The 16,987-nt window shown below is 41.9% G+C and overlaps 1 protein-coding gene across 1 annotated transcript; it reads left to right on the plus strand.

Moving 5' to 3' along the window:
- The first annotated feature begins 1,963 nt into the window (after positions 1 to 1,963).
- Positions 1,964 to 16,610, plus strand: LOC108876679 (protogenin B). Its single transcript, XM_018666345.2, has 19 exons — positions 1,964 to 2,099; positions 2,644 to 2,943; positions 5,943 to 6,087; positions 6,237 to 6,370; positions 6,475 to 6,771; positions 6,893 to 7,052; positions 7,202 to 7,449; positions 8,056 to 8,220; positions 8,473 to 8,778; positions 9,643 to 9,828; positions 11,713 to 11,808; positions 11,925 to 12,111; positions 12,325 to 12,452; positions 12,605 to 12,775; positions 12,971 to 13,153; positions 13,610 to 13,733; positions 13,839 to 13,977; positions 14,086 to 14,190; positions 14,288 to 16,610. The coding sequence occupies exons 1-19, from the start codon at positions 2,033 to 2,035 to the stop codon at positions 14,711 to 14,713; spliced, it is 3,567 nt and encodes a 1,188-aa protein (XP_018521861.1). The 5' UTR covers positions 1,964 to 2,032; the 3' UTR covers positions 14,714 to 16,610.
- The last annotated feature ends 377 nt before the right edge of the window (positions 16,611 to 16,987 follow it).

Here is a 16,987-nt window from a genome sequence, read left to right on the forward strand (position 1 = left end):
GATCATGGCCAAACAGCCTAATCTTTAGCCATGTGGAGCCCAGCAGCCACCTCAACCTACGCACCACAACATTTGGCAACGTGAGTCGACAGATTTCACAAGCAATACATGATTATGTTTCCTGTTTGTATACAACGTATCAATAATCAAACGTGAGACTATAGGTAAAGATGGACGACAATACAGATAATTCATCCCCTGTTTATATAAGGCAATGACAGATATCTTGTCTCTTTTTCACATCTAAAATCATCACTGGAGGTTTTGTGAGAATGAAGAAAATAATCAGTTTGTATCCACAGAAATTAAATATCAGGAATTTTTCATCTCAGCTGATGCATGTCAATAACTGTTATCTGAACACAGTAGCACACTTGTCAGTGAACTATTTGATAACCAAACATTACTACAACTACATCATAAGTGTGTTTCCTAATAAAGAAAACATAATTTAAATACATAATAAAAGATGCACATTTTCTCTCTAAATATAGAATAATTAATAAAAATGATCTCAACATCTAAACCATAGAGTAAACATATTATGGGATGCTATTTATCTGACCCCTGGTTTTGAGCGTTGAATTATAACTATAAGGCTTTAGATGATTAAATCAATAGTTAGCTCTAATCAATACATAATTACACTTCGCTCTCCTCATTGGATTGGATATTGAAGTGAGGAGGTGCATGTTTGTGACAGTAATCCCTCAAAATCATTAAACAACCACTAGTAGATACTGTTAATAATAAGTTATATAAGATCTTAAAAGGGATGACACATCTCCCAGTGTGAATGTGATGACTGCATTTACCTGTACCGATGGATGGGTGTTGTGCTGATACAGCATGGCTGATCTCACAGCTGGAGCCCATTGTATTGTCACTGAATGAGGGCTGGGAGATGGGAGGGTCATTGTCAAAAGGCACGGTCGCCGGATCAATATCTGAATTCATTAGGCAGCTGACTTGCAGCCATCAATACCTCCTCATAATTACCAGGTTCTGCGGTAGGAGCAGATGTTATTCACTGTGACCTTATTACCAGTGGCCCGGGGTAACTGATAATTCACTATGGTCATCTTATTTTGTTGTCTTAAATATGTGATAAACAGAAAAGAAGATCTCATTGAGCTAAGCTGCTACATGGGAAATCAGTAGTTGATTACTGATCAGTTTGCATGTAGAGAAGATCAGTGTATGTAGAGATGTTGTCTATGGACATGATCAGAGCTTGATGTACTGTATGTGCATTTCAGCCTCATATAGTGTGTTAACAGTTTGACTGAGTGAAATAAAAACTATCAACCTGTCTAACAAGTCAAATCTGGTCAGTTTTATTCATATTGCCCAAGATCAAAACATTGTCTCAGGGGGCTTTACAAGTGATAAAACATACCTCCTCCTTCATCCTCCACTAGAGCCCTTTAAACAGGGAGTGGAACCTCACGCACTGATGCAACGTTTTGGTACAGTTAAACAAAGTAGGACGTGGAACAAAAATTGATGATGAAAGTAACAATAAGACAGTTTTGTCACACACTTAAGTTACCACAGACGCACACTACTAACTAGGCCTAATATGAAACATAATGTTAAGAAAGGGAGAGTATACTGGACATATAGTAGCTACACAGAAGAGGCAGAAATCAAGGATACAGTTCAAACTGAGGGAGAAGCTGTAGGTTGCATTTAAGTGCAACTTAAAAGTTTTTGAAAAGACCCTCCTCTGATGATGTTGCTGCCAGTTTCAGCTCCATGTGAGGAACTAACAGGAAACGATCACACTCTCCAATCATCACATCATTCTATAAGTGCAATAAACACCATTTTGACACGCACAAACACACTTGCCTCTGCCCTCTGCTGTCAGGGCGCATGCGTGAGAAGGGACGGGGGGGGGTCCCCCCCGGTAGAGCCTTTGGTCCTCCGCTGCTCCCCGCAGCAGAAGTGGTATTGGGGATCTACGGACAGCACGCAGGAGAGCGGCGGTTCGAGGTGGAGAGAAAATGACACAACAATCCGGATAAAAATGGCGAAGTTTAAGATGAAAGTCTGCCAGCACTTGCTGCTTTTTGTTTTGTTTCTTCCTTTATCAAGTAAGTGTCTTGTTTTTGTTGTCGATGTTATCGTTGTTTGAAAGTGTGCTGAGCTGATTTGCGGTCCGCGGACGGACTGTCGGACTATAATGTTAACTACCGGAACAGACACAGGCTGTAGGCTGAATATTAAAGTATTCGGATGAAAGATAGCACTGTTTTTTTTAAACCACATTGATTAACTGGCGATAAGAAGACAAAAATGTAATACTTGCTGCCTCATTGTTTCTGAAAAATAAATGTTTTTTCTTTTTGTTCTTATCTGATTTTGATCGGGATAGCAGATTAACTGATATTACTTTGACATTTGTGTTAATACAGTGTGTCTGAGAAATGAATTGTCAGTAAAATCATTCTGTATAGTGCTTTTTTGATCTTTTCCTGGAATAGTAACACATTTTCCCTATCAAACTACATACTACTAGGCCCTGTAGTAGATAATATATATGATCTATTGGGGTATAATGTTATTGTTGTGCAGCTGTAGTCTCCCACTACAGAACATGAGCAACTCTTAACTAATGTTCCCATTCTTTTCCTTTAGGTGTTTTATGTTTCAGCGAGTTGTCCTTCATCACAGAGCCCAGTGATGTTACTGTAATACCAAAGGACCCTGCTGTTTTGGACTGTCAGGCTCATGGGCAGCCTCCAGTCACCATCAAGTGGCTAAAGAATGGAGTTAGGCTGGCAGAAAGCGAGCACATACAGTTTCTGCCCAACGGCTCCTTGTACATACCAAAGATAAAGCATACCAAGGAGGATTCAGATGAAGGATTCTACCAGTGCCTCTCCCAGAACAAATATGGAGCTATCCTAAGCCAAAGATCACGTCTGACTATCGCAAGTGAGTATGGAGCTCAGAGTCAGAGGAATTCTCTGGGGCCCAATGAGGACTTTATTCCTGTTTTCCACTGTTGGGACTAAGATGAAATGGGTTAAACTTGATGGTGATATCCACTTTGTGGTGTCAACATGCAGGCATTAGAATAGCAAGTTCATGGATTATTAACCTGGAGATGGGAAGCAGATGTACCCCACCCCTCTCTTTTTTTTCTTCACTGAGTAAAAACCTCTAAAGTCTGGGTTTCCATGTTATTGGAAGTTGTTCAGACTTCGCTGTGCTTGAGTTTAAAGCTGTCAGTCCAGTTATAGGACCATTTTAAGAGATAGTTAAAGATAGATGGAGAGTCAATCTAAAAGCTCATAAATACTCCATAAATAGGCAGTCTGAGCCTACATGATCTCTTACTTGTTTTAAGTGGAAAGTACTGCTTGATCATGTATGAAAGTGATCAGGAAACACTGGCCAAAAAAGTTAGAAATTAGCCTCTTTCTTGTATGCTAGTGGGATTGCATTATCACTGCAGACTGTGGCTGTGTAATTGCTGAATGGTCTGCTACACAGAGGAATCTCTGAAAGGCCATTTGCCTTTTAGCCTTTGTTTGGAGTGCCCCTGACTGCCCCAGAAGAAAAGGCTAGGTTTTCAGGGCATTTGTTTGTCCACATATCAGTGGACAGGACAGCTGTGTCTATTCACTGGGCCTGGTCTACCATGGCCACTTTTCACAGGTCTTAGAGGAGATATCCCATGACTGGTGTCATGGAAACTAGCATGACCTTCTGAAGTATACTGATTTTGACAATGACACTGACGATAGAAAAAGGTGGGGAACATGCCCCAGTACTGAGCAGTACAAAATGATGAAGAGCTAGATACAACTAGCAGACACAGGTTGAGACTTACAAGTGCACAAATACAAACAGGAAAATAGACCTTAGAGGCTTTTCCACACACCAACTCCTCTGATAATCTTGGTGTGATTGTTCCATCTATTGAATGGCAAAAACATGTTTTCTGTAAGATAACCACATAAAAATCTTCAAAAGTCAAGTTTAATCCGGTGTCCAGCCTTTGTCAGTGAAAGGGTTAAAGGTTTTTGGTCAGCTGTAGGCGGAGGGAGTGGAGGATGGGCCTCCTCTGAGCTCCCCTTCTGTCCAGAGGTCCTGGGGGTCAGGGGTCAGCAGGGAAAGGCTTTGTGATGTCACAGGCCTGCTCTGCCTGGGCTGCCCTGCTGTTCTTTCTCCCCGGCCCACAATCCCTTTCACTGGATCAGGCCCTCTGTTGCCCTGTCAAGCAGAGACCTTTTGTTGAAGAAAGGCCAGTTTGTCATGTGAATGAACGGGCCTGATATTTCACTCTTAATAGTGTTGATCCGATCAAAACATATTTACATCGAGTAAGTATTTTCCCTCCAGTCTGAGGACTACATCACCAGTTTCAGCACCTCTCAGATTTACAGAGGATGCCAGATATCTGTTATATATGTCTTACAAAATTTGTAAATTAAGTACATATGGGCTTTGCTATTGTAATTTTACAGTAATACAGTGTTTGGTAGAAGATATAAATAACAAAAGATTCATAAGGTTCTCTTTTGTGGTCTGATTTTAAACTGACTTCGATCTGGTGCCCAGTTTGGGCTAAAATTGAATGGACAGGGGGGTTGAGGTGAACTCTGACCTCTTTAGAGAAACCTTTGTGCTGTTTGACCTAGACATTGATTTGTTCTTTACAACAGAGGTGACCAAATTAGCGGATCAGTCTGTGCAGGCCACACCCACCTTCTACATTTCTGATCCCAGAGAAAGTGAAGATGGTCTGTTATCTATCAGATGAGAGTAAACATCATATTGTTTTTAACTTCCCTATCAGGTTCTTAGGACTTTCCATGATGCTCACCAGTCAGGTGTGCTGTCTGAAGATAGAATAGGTGGTTAACTTTAGACTTCATAACAATACTGACCTGTGGAAAATAATGCACTAACCCTAAACCAAAACCCGCTGCCATTTCCAAGGAATATTTTACAAACAATCATTTCTGATTCTGGTTTAGGTTAAACCCCCTAATGCACTCTGCATAAGCGCGGTTACCAGTTTATTTGTGTAATATTGATGAGATTAGGTCTTAAATTAAAGGATTGCTCTTTAATTTGGATCTCCCAAAGCTCAGGATTTAAATGTGGCGTTTCAGTGGGAGAACAGGGTATTGATTTCCTTTAACATGATATTGACTTCCTTCCTGTGAGCGAGGGGGAAGGGAGACAGTTGTCACCTTAATGAATGAAGGTCACTGGTCATATCTTATAAAGTGTGCTTCAGATTAATGCAGATTGGGGGTTGTTTATTTGTGGCTGTTATTAGGAGACCTTTTGAATGTACATAAACAGAACATTACTCAGCAAATTGTACACAGCTGTTTTAGCTATTATAAAGCAAATATGTTTATACTTAACCAGTGTCTACATATCAGGGTGTAAGTAAGCACATAGGTGTAAAATATGTGTGACACTGACTAAAATGTAATATTTTGCCTCTATGTAGTGTCTGATCCCTGACCTCTACCAGACATAGATTTACTTTTGTATTACAATATTGTTTTAGATATTTTCTATTCCTAGTGGTTGCTTGCAGCCCTTCTTATGCAAAGTGAATTGATTACTTTTTATCTATAACAATGCATCATTCAGTGTCATTCTTCAATTGATCCATTGATTGGACCAGCTGGCCAGCAAGATCATGGTCTTTTACAGAGATCAATTCCTTTCATAGAATCAGTTAGCATCCATCAAAGTCAGGGCCTTGCATGCATAATGTGTATTGTTTTACTAAAAGTGGAAGAAAATGCTCTACCTCACAAGTAACTGCTAAATATTTATGTGTAAAATATGTAATTCAGTAGTCCACTACTAAAACAAACCTGTTAATGGCCTAACATGTAATTTAGGGTTTTATTTTCCACTACTGATACTTCTGGCTTTGATCACTGTGTTTTTTTCCACAGGTATCTCAGAGTTTGTGTTGCATCCTGTGCCTATGGTGGTGACTGAGGGGTCAGTGGCACGTTTCTCCTGTGCAGTCACCTCCAGCCCTCCTGCCACCATCACCTGGGAGCTCAACCAAAGCACATTACCACTACAGACAGACAGGTACCTGAGTTGTTTTAGACTGCATCATATAATCATCCCCACATATTAAACTTTATTTTGTCATGTATTTGTCACCGATGAGTGGTTTTACATAGCCAAATTCTGTCGCTGTCCAGTTTAACCCAATGTTATCTAATGTGTGTTTGTAGAATTACGGTATTGCCCAATGGAGTCCTTCAGATTCACAATGTACAATTGGAAGATGCCGGACTGTATCGATGTGTGGCAACTAACATTGGTAGCCGTTTGAAGAGTAGAGAAGCCATGCTGACAGTCAACCAAGGTAAAGAGTCAGCATCTGATTGAACCGTGATACTGGACGTTAAACTGTAATGCTGTTTACAGAACTCTGAATTTGTTTTCTGGTGTTTTCCTTCTCTTGTGAAGGTGCAGGTCCTAAACCACGTCAGAGGCCCAGAATCATTGCTGGACCTCAGAATGTCACAGTTTCTCTTCACCAAACTGTGGTGCTGGAGTGTGTGGCCACAGGCAACCCCTGGCCCATCATCTCCTGGAGCCGTGCTGACAGTAGACCCATCGATGTGTACAATGCCAAAGTGCTGGGCAATGGGAACCTGGTTATTACTGATGTCAGTTCCAAGCACAGTGGAGTCTACCTCTGCAGGGCCACCACCCCTGGAACCCGCAACTATACTATTGCTGCAGCCAACGTCACAGTGCTAGGTACTGTAAACTCTTAAGTAGTTATACCACATCTTCTGTCTGCTACTTGTGTTCCATGTTCCAATATTATTATAAGCATTATCAATATTTTCATTACTTTTCTCTTACACCTCTGTTTCAGAGCCACCATCCATTGTTGAGAGGCCTGAGAGCCAGACCCGTCCAAGAGCAGGCACTGCTAGGTTTATGTGCCAAGCAGAGGGAGTGCCCACGCCACGCATCAGCTGGCTAAAGAATGGAGAAGAGGTTCACTTAAATGGGAGGATTAAGATGTATAACAGGTATTGTACAACAGTAGTAGTAGCCACAATCAAACATAACTAAGAACCATTAAAATAAAGTTCTTGAAACTGAAAGAAATCAAATATCTTGACTTTTCTGTTTTGTTTTTTTTTTTTGCTGATTTTCATTGTTTTTTATCGGTTCACAGTAAATTGGTGATCACCCAGATCATCCCAGAGGACGATGCCATCTATCAGTGCATGGCAGAGAATGAACAGGGTTCTGTGCTGTCCTTGGCTCGCCTTATTGTTGTCATGTCCGAGGACAGACCCAGTGCACCCAGAAATATCCATGCCGAGACCATCTCGAGCTCTGCTATCTTACTGGCCTGGGAGAGGCCGCTCTACAATGCAGACAAAGTCATTGCCTACTCCATCCATTACATGAAAGCTGAAGGTGAGGCCAAGAGGAAGAGCTGGTTACTTATGTTTCAAGTTTTGCATTTGAGATTTTTTTTTTAAAAAAGTTGTGAACTGAGAAGGATGAAGGTGTACATAGATGCAAGGCAACAGTCAGCCACAATAAGCAATCTCACTCCCTGACATGTGATCAACTTTCCATGGTGAAGGCCATCTGTTGATGCTGCACAGAGCAGAGGTCAAGGAGGACTGAGAATGGCAACTTCACTGAAATAACAAGAGGCTTAGCCAACCTATTGTCCACTCCCTAGCTCATTCTGCTTGCAGTTAAAGGGACAGGGTAGCCTTTTAAAAGCCTCACAGCCCTCAACTAGTAATGTGAGGCGATATTTAACTTTAACAAATGAACTGTAGTAGATGTTAGATGTTTAATTGTGTTTGCTTTAAGAGGCCTGGAGGGAGTTATGTTTCTGTGCCTGAGCACTCCACATCTTTGTTTATAGAAAGGATGAAACTACAAGCATCAAGCCTTTCACAACACTATTTACATGGTTCATTCTTGACCACCGTTCACAGAAGTCTCTTCTTCTTTGGATAATCTTAACCTGTCTCCTAACATGCTTTCTGTTCTGTTGCATGTCAGGGTTAAACAACGAAGAATACCAAGTTGTTATTGGCAACGACACAACCAGTTATATCATCGATGACCTTGAGCCAGCTCGAAACTACAGCTTTTACATCGTGGCTTATATGCCAATGGGAGCCAGCCGTATGTCCGACCAAGTCAGTCAACATACCCTGGAGGATGGTAAGCACAGAGCATTGAGACTCCCAGCATTCCTTGCAATAAATCACTCTGGTAGTTAAGCTAACATGCATGCAAGTGATGTGTGTACAGAGGACATTTTAAGTGGAAATAAGGGGGATGGGTGTGCTGTTGTTAGGACATTTTTCTTGTATATTCCACTTATTTTGACAGTCTAGCTTTTTGTTAGCAAGTTTGTTCTCATGCTCTCACATTAGTGTCAAGCATGTTTGTGATGTCATTGTCTTTCTGCAGTGCCTTTGCGTACCCCGGAACTAAGTCTGACCAGCCACAGCTCCACAGACATCCAGGTGAGCTGGCAGCCGCTGCCGGCCAAGGTGAGCCGTGGTCGGGTGTCGGCGTACAGACTATCCTATCGTACGGCCGCAGACAACACCGTCACCTCTGTGGAGCTGCCTCAGAACAGCACTGAATATGTGCTGGAGGGCCTGCAGCCCGACACCATCTATCTGCTCCGAATGGCTGCAGCCACCCGCGTGGGCTGGTGTGAGCCTTCAGCGTGGACCTCGCACCGCACACCTAAGACCTCCAGCAATAAAGGTAAACCTGCAGAAGGCTGAAAAGGGAATGACATGAAATTTTGAGTGCAGGAGATATAAAGCTGTATGTGATGTTTTTTTTCTATGTAATCTCATCATGTTGTTATATAGAGCTTTCACTTAATTTTCCACTTCCTCCTAAGTTTTCATGTATGTTTGAATTTATTTAACTGGGTCAAAAGCAGGGATCTGCATCTACATGTTACAGAGTAATAGAATCACGTGGTGGCAAAATGGCAACTGGCTGTCCTTTTGCTTTTGTCACATCAGTGCTTTGCTGCTCTTAGAATACCAGGAGGATCACCAGAGCTCATGCAGAGTGGCCCGGCTTATGACTAGAGTTTGCTCTTGTAGTATTGTCCCACAGTCTTTGTGTTGGTTACCCAGGAACCTTTGCCCTCCGCTGTCAGTGATGTTAGAGCGGCCTCAGTCACGGGTCATAAAGAGAGGGCCTCAGGCGTCTATGTGGGGGAAAGAATAGCCTCTTTTCATGGCCTGGTGTGTTGGGGGAGGCTGTTTGTCCACCAAAGCTGGATTTCTTGTTTTCAAAAGTGGAGTTATATATTTAGGTGTAGATGTAGATCACAGAGAGTAGTACACTTTTTTGACTTGAGGATACATTTGTAGCTGCATAGTTCTTCCAGAAGGCAACTGAAATTACAACTAACACCTGAAATTCTCAATATAAATAGACTCTTCTGAAAAACCATTGTCTTAATCAGGTGATGTTCCATCTATCCATCTTTCTTTTCTTTTCTTTTCTTTCTTTGTTGTTCAGAGGTTTAGTCTTCCTTTGTGCTGTGTAATATTCTAAATATGAGTGTTTATTGATCCCATGCCTGCTGTCTCCACCGTCTCCCCCTAGTGCCTTCAGCCCCTATTCTTCAACTTGAGCCGCTTAACTGCACCTCCATTGTGGCACGCTGGCAAACTGCCCCAGAATCTGTGGCTGCCCAGGGTTACCGGCTGTGTTACCATGAGGAGGGCCAACCAGAGCAGCCCAACATCCAGCTGCAGGCTCAAATCTATACCTACACCATCAGTGGCCTTGGTGAGTGATGCACTCTTGTTGTTGTAGCTGTCTAGTTGTGGGGGGGGTCACAGGATAGTGGAGTGAATGATAAACACACAAGATTATATTTGACTGTTTTAGTGCATTTCTACCATCTACACTTCTGTTTGGGTGTGGAGGCGACAGAGAGTGACCCATAGTGTTCCACTCAAATGGGTCTATTTTGCCCAATTAAATTCAATGGGCAGTTGGATGCTGCATTTGAATTTTCACCCCCTGTCCTGGCCGACCCCTCTTGCCTAACCAGAAGCCCTTTCCAGTCCGGCTGCAGTATTGTGTGAGATCAGGCTCTCAGGGTTAGAGGTCAGGGTCCAGATGTCCCTCCCACCACCGTTTCCCATCCTGCAGCTTGCATAATTACCCCTGGCCATTGTGTTGTATCCAAGGCCAGACCTGCCCCCGTAAGACCCTCCTACCCCCCTTCAGCTGGACACTGGAGCACACAAACAAAAACCCCTGGGATTGGTCAGAGCTGGACTGGGCCACTGACCTCTAGCCGTGAGACAGCAGTCTTGGATTAGGACCCCCACCCCTGCTGGACGTCTGTGCTGTCCATGTAAATGACCCCACAGCAAGCTATATGCAAGATAAACCAGGGCCATGATCAAAACTATATCATTTTGTCTGATGTGAGCCTTCAAACACTGTTTGGTTCCAACTCAGTTCACACCCAAAAAGTTGAAATAGTAGATAGATAGTAGATCGACAGGGTAGATTTTAACTGTTTTTAACTAAAATGTTTTTGTTGTAATAACTTGCTAGAAATGTTTTTAGTATGGTTCTTAATTGACAATCATGCAAGCCACTGCCATGCCAGACTCTATAATATCACTGTTGATATAACTTGTGTTTTGGAGCCATGTTTGCTCCAAGTTGAAGGCTATAACACAAGGCCAGTAGGAAGAATGTGAAAGGGGAAACAAAAGGGGCCCAGCTCCTATCCCACAGTTCTGCGCCCAGATTCCTTCTGTTCTATCTTGGCCTGACCTGGTGACCCCAGTCAAACCCCCCCAGTCCCATGGGCCTAGGATCCCAGCAGCTGAACACTGCCCCTGGCCCAGCCCCCAACAACAGGCCCGGACACACCGCCTTCACTGGTCAATACCCATACGCTGACCTTTCACACTAGAGGCATAAAACAAATCTTAACACTCCCTAAAAATGTCCTGATTTAGGAGCAAAGACGGTCATTCTTCCAACCCCTAGACCTCATTGATCTGATGTCAGACCTTCGTGCAGCCTTGTGTGTCCATAATTATTGTAAATGTACAGTTCAAACAAGATCACATTTTACCTCATCCACCTCTGTTGTTCCCCTCGAAATTAGTGACTTGTTTTTATTGTGTTTAAAGCACAACCTTATGCTAACAGGGTTTTATAGTTGTAAAATCTTTATAGGCTTTCAAAGGGGGAAAGGCAGTATCATTTTGTGATAATTTCCATAGAGGTTATTGATCGCGTCGCCATATTTACCGGGCCTTTGGGCTGGTTTGTCTTTCTCATGCTCCTTACACATGACAACCCATGATAAATGAGAGGTTGTTGTGACTCAGGAGACCACGTATTGTCCATGCATGGGGGATGGCCAGTTATGACCTCCAGACCCCCCACCCCTCCATACCTCCTGCAGCAAACTGTCAAAGTGTCTCTCTTTCCCTTTTTTTTAAATAGATGCTGCTCTGTTTGTTAACTATCACCTCTGGTATTTTAATGGTGACCTTTCAGGCTTTGGTGTTATTGACCAAGTTGTTTGGTCCCTGTTGGATTAATCACTTGGAAGAGGGTGCTCTGTGCAGTTATTGTAATGTCACTTTGAACAGTCAGTTGTAGTTGTTGCTGAAAAAGTGATTGTTTGTATTACAGATCCAAGGAGAAAGTACCATGTCAAGATTCTGGCTGTTGGTCAAGCTGGAGATGGCTATCAGACAGATCAAACAGTTAGTACGCCGGGATGTGTGTGTAAGTACATTTCTCTATTTGTTCATTTCAGACGTCTGACTATTTAAATGAAATAGAACCTTCTATCAAATTTGAGAAATGTGATGAAAATACACATTTTTGTTTGCACCATTCAGCGGCCAGAGACCAACTGGCAGCAGCCCCTCCACCTCCAGATCACGTGACTGTCTTGGCCAACAATTCATCTGCAGTGTCCCTGCGTTGGAGCCGTCCTGCTTTCCCCTCTGGAAAGGCTGTTAGCTACACAGTCCGCTGTACACCTGTGGGCACCCACAACGCCTCTGCCATACGTTACATACAAACGTAAGATGACAGCCAAAAATAGTTTAGCATTTTACCTCTGGCACGATGAATCAAGTCACACTGCATGTTTGCAAATGATGTGAGGATATCGCTCATCATCTGCTGTTTTTAATGATGATAATCTTAATCCTAAAGTTGGAATTTCATGCAGTAGTTAGCTCTGGATTATTCGCTGCCAACTGACCATGATGTATGAATGTTGTTTGCTCACAGCACCAAACAGAGCGTGATGGTTCAGAACCTGGATTCAAACACTCGCTATGAGTTTGTTGTGCGTCTCCATGTGGACCAGATGTCGAGTCCCTGGAGTTCAGTCGTTTACCATCGAACCCTGCCAGCAGGTAATAAATTGTATATTTCTGTAACATCAGTTTGTCACGGTTGTCACTTCCTGTGTGTCCCACTATTTCCTATATAGTGCAGGCTCAACTCAGATTATAGCATATTTCTCTCTAAGTGTTGCTTATTATGAATGTGACTTCTGTGTGTGCAGCACCTAGCCAGCCACCTGCAGGATTGCGAGTAACTCTGATCGAGGATGACACCGCTCTGGTGTCCTGGAGGGAGCCCACAGAGCCCAACGTGGTGGTTACACACTACACCATCCTGTACGCCTCCCAGAAAGCCTGGGTGGCTGGACACTGGCAAATAATGCAGAGGGAGGGTGAGTAGTCTGTGATGTCAGTGATGTAGAAAGCATTATGAGGAACAGGTGTGTCCCAGCACCACCTCTTACAAACACCTACTGTACTGTAATGATATTCAAATTTTCTAAAGATAGTAATGATACGTAATTCTGTTTTCGTTATCAGTTTCTGAACTAACAGTCCTTACTGCCTGATTCTGTTGACATTCACAGGAAGCCATACGATGGCCCTGCTGGAGAAGCTGGAGCCGGGGAATGTCTACTTGGTGAAGATCTCTGCCTCCAACCAGGTCGGTGATGGGCCTTTCTCCAACATTGTGGAGCTGCCATTGAAGCGGGGAAACAACCACCGCAGCAAGAACCCCAGACACTCTGATAGCTTCCCAGACACGACAGGTAAGCATCATGAAACACTGAAGAATACATGATAGAGCTGAGTTGAGCAGATTCATTTATTATTATATGAAAGTGAATCTTTACTCTGGGGATGGTGTTCTTTGCTTGAAATGAAGGCTCTGTTGTAATATAAGGGTTGAAAGGATAGAAAGGATGTAGTGCTCTTATTTTATATCATGTTTGGCATCAAACCTACGTCATACCAAAAAAATGGAGATAGACTATTGACTACACTACGGGTTATTTTGAGTTCATCCGTATTGGAATCAATATAATAAATATAGTTTTTGTCTAGCTGTCAAAGTACTGTGACAGAGTGCAGTAACTGCAGCTTGGAAAGTATTAACTTCTGTTGTCCTTTGACATTATCTCTCTTCTGTATCTTAACTGTTTCTCATAAGTGCAGCTAATGTGCAATTATTTCCCACCTGAATCACTGTGTTGTTTATCCTCCAGTGTTCTCTGATGGTCTCTACCACATAGACCAGAGGTCGATGACGGGGATCATTGTTGGCGTGAGCATCGCCTTGTCCTGTATCGTTATGTGTGCCTTGATCCTCATCAGCAAGGGCAGACCAAGGTACTGATTATAATCATTTGAAATCATTAAAACCAGTTCATGATAATATAACAAAAACATAAACACTGACATTTGTTTACACTATTTTCTTTGTATGACCAACAGGAAATCCTCCAGTCACAAAGTCATCGCTGTAGGTGCTGGTGAAGGTCCACATGCTGGCGTGCCCCTGCCCAATGAACGTCATGTGGAGAATGTCGAGGCCCTTATACCCATGATAAGTGGTCACTTTTTAGATACCAAGGTGAGCCAAACAAAACATGCATGAGTATGTGAGTTTCACAGGTACATGTTTTATGTTCATAAAAGCAGAGGAGCATAAAAAATTCATACATTTTTGCCTCTGTTCTAGGGTGGATCTAATATGGTCATAAACATTGCCGGTCCAGTCAACAAGAATCAAAACAAGAGGTGGCTGCTCTTCAAGAGGGAAATCAGGAATCCAGCTGAAAGTGATGTAAGTGATGTGACATTATACTGGTTAATCAGTTTTATTTTCAATCTGATTCCCTTTAATCTTAATTTCTCTCGCATCTCTTTTTTAATCTCAACAGTTGGAGGGGAGAGCCAGCTTGTATGAGGCTGGAAAAACCATTCTGAGGTATGAGGAGCGTTTAGGCTCAGCGCCCCTGCCGCCTTCATCCCGGGAGATCATCTATGGACCGCTCCACTCCGAGAGCTCTCACACCAGTGAGGGCAGCCAAGAGACGGGAGACTCTGGACACTACTCCAACGAAGAAAGCAACGAGGAGATGAGCAACCCTTCGACAAGCCAGAGCTCCAGGCCAGAGTCTTTTGGGCCAGACGATGGTGCCACTGTCGCTGAGCTGAAGCAGTCTTTTCGAAGTGGAAAACGAGGACGTGCCGAGTCGTTGTCCTGCCCTGCGCACATCGCAGGCGGCCTGCTCCTGACATCACTCGGCCCGCATCTGCTCTCAAACAGGCGAAGCCATGCCACCTCTACCTCGTTTGCTTCCTGAGTTGAGCGCCTCAGTTATCTCCTGAGGCACAAGGGATTGGGAAGCCGGCTGCTGCGATGGAGGAGATGGGCATTTGCTTCGGATCTACCTCAGGATTTTGTATGAATGTTTGTTATAACATTTTATTTCCATTTTGTTTTTCTACAACTTTCTACCTGTTTGTCTGTGTTTGGCGTTGTCTGTCCTAAACCAAAGCTCACCCATGATGAATGTTGAAAAGAATGTCAGAAATGTACTGTGATACATTTTCATTATATTTAATTACTTTCCACTGGAGTAAGGGGCGTAGTTGAGCCCTTATGACTGATTATCTACCTCAGTGTTCTGTTGTTGTGTGTACATTACTACCTCTTTTTCACCACATATTGTGCAGTATTATCTCAGACTCAGGGGACAAGGTGAAAACATTTCATTGCCATGTCTTGTTACCTCTGTTGGGGCTTTATTACCCTATGTGGTCCTCATTTTTTAAAATTCTCTTTTATTTTCGCGGTTGAAAGAGCTTTTGTTTCACACTGTTTGTCTTTGAATGATGTGTGCTGTGAAAACAACAAGTGCATTAGATGTTGTCAAACTATTTGAGCTTTATCATACTATATTGTTTGACATTTTCAGTGCACTGAACCCAAAGCTTTAAAATGGCCTTAGTATCAAAAGGGCTTTGCATATTATAGATGATGAGATCCAAAGATGGGAAAAAAATTGTACCCAAAGAGTTTTTGATAATACAATAGATATTCTAAGGCAACTAAAAATATAGTGGATGTACATTAAGGATGCGTTTGCCAAAATATTGTTCTTGCCAATGATGTAAATCTCCCTTAGAACAGTGGTTTGAATGCTTTTCTCAGTGTAAATTTTCTTAATGCTTTATTCTGGTGAAAGCTTTAGCACAAGTCTCTCCCTGGCTTGTGTTCCATTTGCCTTCTAGACCATTGCTAAATGCAGCGGTGACGCCGGTGCTATTATCCAAAGAGTTGTCTACTTCCTCAGATGGGTACGGCTTTTCATTCAGTTGATCCTTGGTATGATGGAGGTGGAAGTTACTCACACCAAGACCAAAGATCCAGTGTGTCCTGCCAGTGACAGATGATGATATTTATTCCTTGTTTAGAGAATCATCTGTCACCATTCACCAAATTCACTGTACGGGGAAGAATTCATTTCATTTCCCTGTAATATTTCCTGTCCAGGTGTGACAATGAAGGATTCTGACTATCATAAAGGAAACCCTATGTGTGAAGAGCAACATAATCAATTTTTATATCTTTGTAATACAAATAATCCTAACCAAAGAAACTTGAAGTCTCTGTTATTTAGTGATTTTCTTTGGTATTCATTTACATTATTTGACTTTTAATGTGATAGATTTCCAATGGTTTTGATTCCTAGACAGGCATTTTTACATAGTTCTTTCTTTTTTTTTTAAGCTTGAGATGTCAAAAACTGTTCTGCTGTCTTTTTATCACCATGAAATTTCACCTGAATGGTACTTAAGTTACATTGGAATTTTTGATTTAAATTGTCCTTTTAGCATGACGTTGTAAACAAAAACATTTCCCAATTTTAATGTGACATTTTCCTAAATTAATAAGACTGGTTTCAAGTCAAAAAATTGTCAGTGTAATGCATTAATATAAAAGGTTAAATTCAAAGCCACAGGTAATTTTTGCTGATTTAACTCAGGTGCCAAATGTAGATTTAGAGTGTAGACTTAACTGTTATTATTTAAGTTATGGTTTTCTGATATTTCTGCTTTTGAATACCAAAATACATCTTTTAATCCAAAGTGAGCAACAAAATGAATTATTTTAAGTGCTGAAATGTTGCAACAGATTTTTTGATACTCTCAAGATGATCACAAATACTAGATAATAAAATTGTTCTTGGAAAAATACATTTTGTGCTTTTTTTGTCTTATTAGGTTTACCATCATAAGTGTGTGTGTTGTATTGTGTTTGAGACTAAATGGATGTTCTCTGAAGTGTTTATTGAAAAGTTAAGTCTCTATCTATCTATCTATCTATCTATCTATGCACAGTGTTATTGTTACTGGCTGACATATACACAGGTACATATATATTTGCAATAAGATAATATTGTCCAATATTGTTGGTTTATTAGTCCAACTCTAATAAAAAGGTGACTGAGTCGTAAGAAATACGGCTGAGAGGTGTGTGGGGGGGCTTAGTATTCATAATTAATTATCATATTATCAAATATGGTAAAATATAAGACACATTGACTGATACATTTAGAATTTTGTAATTAAAT

Source organism: Lates calcarifer, linkage group LG10 (genome assembly GCF_001640805.2).
Source record: "Lates calcarifer isolate ASB-BC8 linkage group LG10, TLL_Latcal_v3, whole genome shotgun sequence".
Taxonomy (NCBI): domain Eukaryota; kingdom Metazoa; phylum Chordata; class Actinopteri; family Centropomidae; genus Lates; species Lates calcarifer.

Excerpts from the sequence above, each read along its gene's own strand:
- LOC108876679 (XM_018666345.2), top strand. The coding sequence starts at position 2,033 with ATGGCGAAGTTTAAGATGAAAGTCTGCCAGCACTTGCTGCTTTTTGTT. Across the intron at positions 2,100-2,643 it reads TTTGTTTCTTCCTTTATCAA|GTGTTTTATGTTTCAGCGAG; the intron begins GTAAGTGTCTTG and ends CTTTTCCTTTAG. Across the intron at positions 7,450-8,055 it reads CCATTACATGAAAGCTGAAG|GGTTAAACAACGAAGAATAC; the intron begins GTGAGGCCAAGA and ends GTTGCATGTCAG.